This window comes from Phoca vitulina, unplaced genomic scaffold (genome assembly GCF_004348235.1).
Source record: "Phoca vitulina isolate PV1807 unplaced genomic scaffold, GSC_HSeal_1.0 scaffold1890, whole genome shotgun sequence".
In the NCBI taxonomy this organism is placed as follows: domain Eukaryota; kingdom Metazoa; phylum Chordata; class Mammalia; order Carnivora; family Phocidae; genus Phoca; species Phoca vitulina.
The window spans coordinates 1-3,188 of NW_022591577.1; the positions used below are offsets into that span (position 1 = coordinate 1).

General features: G+C 35.2%; 1 protein-coding gene across 1 annotated transcript; it reads left to right on the forward strand.

Moving 5' to 3' along the window:
• Positions 1–1,101: 1,101 nt before the first annotated feature.
• On the forward strand, positions 1,102–2,025 carry LOC116629639 (olfactory receptor 4A15-like). Its single transcript, XM_032399881.1, has one exon. The coding sequence runs from the start codon at positions 1,108–1,110 to the stop codon at positions 2,023–2,025; it is 918 nt and encodes a 305-aa protein (XP_032255772.1). The 5' UTR covers positions 1,102–1,107.
• The last annotated feature ends 1,163 nt before the right edge of the window (positions 2,026–3,188 follow it).

Here is a 3,188-nt window from a genome sequence, read left to right on the forward strand (position 1 = left end):
TGTTGGTGGTGCTGGAATTCAGTCTTTTAAAAGTTCTCCTGTGTGAATCTGATAATCAGCTATATTAGGGATTCTTTATGGTTACTGGAATATATGGAAATTAGCTCAGTTCTGTAATACTCTTTTTGGCTATTTTCATATATAAAGATACAGAATAAATATACTTTCTCTAACATCAATGTTTTTAGAAACTAGTTTCAGGTTTAAGGATATTTTGTTGGGCAAGATACTTCTAACTCTACAGATGGTTTCAGTTGACATGTTCTCTGAACATTGTTTGCTGATCTGTGAAAGTTTAGAGGATGGTGTAGCATCCACAGACTTGAATGAATGATTTTGAAGAATCCAAGGTCACACTTTCATAAGCAATCTGTTAATTCGGTTCCTATGTTTCTGTTCCCAGGTGAGTTTCAGTATCATAGCATATGTGTGTTGGCCATTTTTTAATTGCTTGTTTATATGATTTACTCACATTGCCATTGGTTCATTTATCTTTTATTTAATTGCTTAGAGCTCTGTGTCTATTTTGATATTAACTCTGTGTATGTCCTCTGAAATGCAACTCTTTTCCCCCATCTACTTTTATCTATTGACGTTATGATATATTTTTTAAATCCTTAAGATGTTTTGAAATTGTGAAATATATCAATTTGGGATTTCACTTATTAGTTAAGAGGATTCTATTCTAGAAGTTAGAAAGTCATCTCTTTTATTAACTGGGAAGTAAATATAAATCTTGTTTTAGGTTTCCATTAACCATAATCCATTTAAAAAATTTTGTATGAGGAATTCGCCATATGTATAATTTTACTAGCTTCCATATGGAAAATTAGTTGTAGCAACCCACTTACTTAATAATGTTTCCTTTTCACACATGTCTCAATGACTTGTCTCTCCATTAGTCTGCAAGATTGCTGAGGTTAGGGAGCATGTTTTAATCAGCCTGTATTCTTGTAATTTCTAAAAGTACTGGAACATAAGAAACTATAATGCCTATTAGGTAAATGAATAAACAGATTGTTTTAGATTTCAGGAAGACACCAGTAATCATTATATTTATAGCTAATTTTGTCTTGAACTGTGAAATAAGGACATGCAAAAGAACATATGGAACACAGAAACAATGTGACTGAGTTTGTCCTCTTGGGGCTCACTGAGAGCCTCCAAGGTCAGAAAATATTATTTGTTGTGTTCTTGATCATCTACATCGTGACAATGGTGGGCAACTTACTCATTGTGGTGACTGTGGTGGTCAGCCCAACCCTGGATGCCTCTATGTACTTCTTTCTTGGTTACTTATCATTTATGGATGCTGTTTATTCTACTACAGTTACTCCAAATATGATTATAGACTTACTCTATGAGAAGAAAACCATTTCCTTCCAAGCTTGCATGTCCCAGCTCTTTACAGGGCACTTATTTGGTGGTGCTGAGATTTTACTCCTGGTGGTCATGGCCTATGACCGCTACGTGGCCATCTGCAAACCCTTGCATTATTTGACAATCATGAATCAACGGCTGTGTGTTCTCTTGCTGATGTTAGCTTGGTTTGGAGGTTTTTTGCATGCTGTAGTTAAACTTCTCTCTGTTTACAACCTTCCCTTCTGTGGTCCCAATGTCATCGACCACTTCATCTGTGACATGTACCCATTATTAAAACTTGCCTGCACTGACACCTACGTTATTGGCCTCACTGTGGTTGCCAATGATGGGACAATCTGTGTGGTCATCTTTACAGTCTTACTCATTTCCTATGGGGTCATTCTGCACTCCCTGAAGACCCATAGTCAGGAAGGGAGGCGCAAAGCCTTATCCACCTGTGGGTCCCACATTACAGTGGTGGTCCTCTTCTTTGTCCCCTGCATTTTTATGTATGTGAGACCTCCTTCTACCTTACACATCGATAAATTCTTGACTGTGTTTTACACAGTTATCACCCCTATGTTAAACCCTCTAATTTATACACTGAGAAATGGAGAGATGAAAAATGCCATGAAAAAACTGTGGACCAGAAGAAGAAAATGAGACCAAGGAGAAATGTGTCACCTTTTTTCAATGAAGAGCTGCTCCATGCAGGAAAGGATTGTATATTTGTAGTAAATTTATCTTCAGGTTTAATGAACTTGCGTATGATGAAAGCATTTAAGATGTAAATCTTCCAATGATCAAAATAGATTTCTAAAATTTTCATAAATTGTTAGGAAAATAGGTATGTAGTTTTTGAGTATAAAATGTCTTTGTTGAAACTATAGGTTTATGTTCTACGTGATGAGTTATGCTATAGTCAATACTGTACATTTTTTTTTTCATTACTGGACAATTTTCACACGTTTCTCTCTCACATAATTGTACTTTTTCAGAATTAATAGTGCTTGTTATGTATTTCTGAGAAACAATTTAAGAAATATGACATAAATACTTGGTTCACTCCTTCCATACAAAGGCAACCCCTATTAATACTTGAAGTATATGTCTTATTTTTGTGTTTGCAAGTTATTTAATTATATAATCTTGTTCATTGTTTAGCATATAGGATTGAAAAGGAATGTTGCTTCCAAGTTATAATATTAATCATAAAGAAGTTAAGTGAAGAAAAAAATCTGAACAAAAGATGTAGATGTAAGTTAGATTTACTTATTTTTCTGAGTGGGGAATCCTATTATCTCCTCATGTGGAGAAGCTTTGTTTGGTGTTATATTATCATTGATATGGTCCATTAATCTTCCCTGATAGTTTAGACTATCTGATAATATCTCTGCTGTTTTTCAGTATCCCCATCTCTACTCTTGCTTACAGTGTTTCATAGCCTTCTTTAGGGACCTAGGCCCTTCCTTTCATATATGGAATTACCATAATGCACACTTCATGAGCTTCAAGTATGCAATACAGAACCTGACATCAGATATTTTGCGTGATATCATTGTTAAGAAAGATGTTGATAACATGGCATGCCATTCTTACCTCTGTTGTTAATGCAATGCAGATTATTAGGCAATTAAGAGGCCATAATATATATAGATTTCTTTAATGGAGACCTCTTTCATAAGCCTCCCTCTCTCTGAATGAGGTTTGAAAGAAAATAGTATCTGCCTCTAATAGTGTAGGAAGCATGTGGTCAAATAAACTCATGATTTTGCCTCCCTTATTTAGTCTGGATTCATGAGGTGCTCAGGCTATGGGGAATGGAG

Excerpts from the sequence above, each read along its gene's own strand:
- LOC116629639 (XM_032399881.1), top strand. The coding sequence starts at position 1,108 with ATGGAACACAGAAACAATGTGACTGAGTTTGTCCTCTTGGGGCTCACT.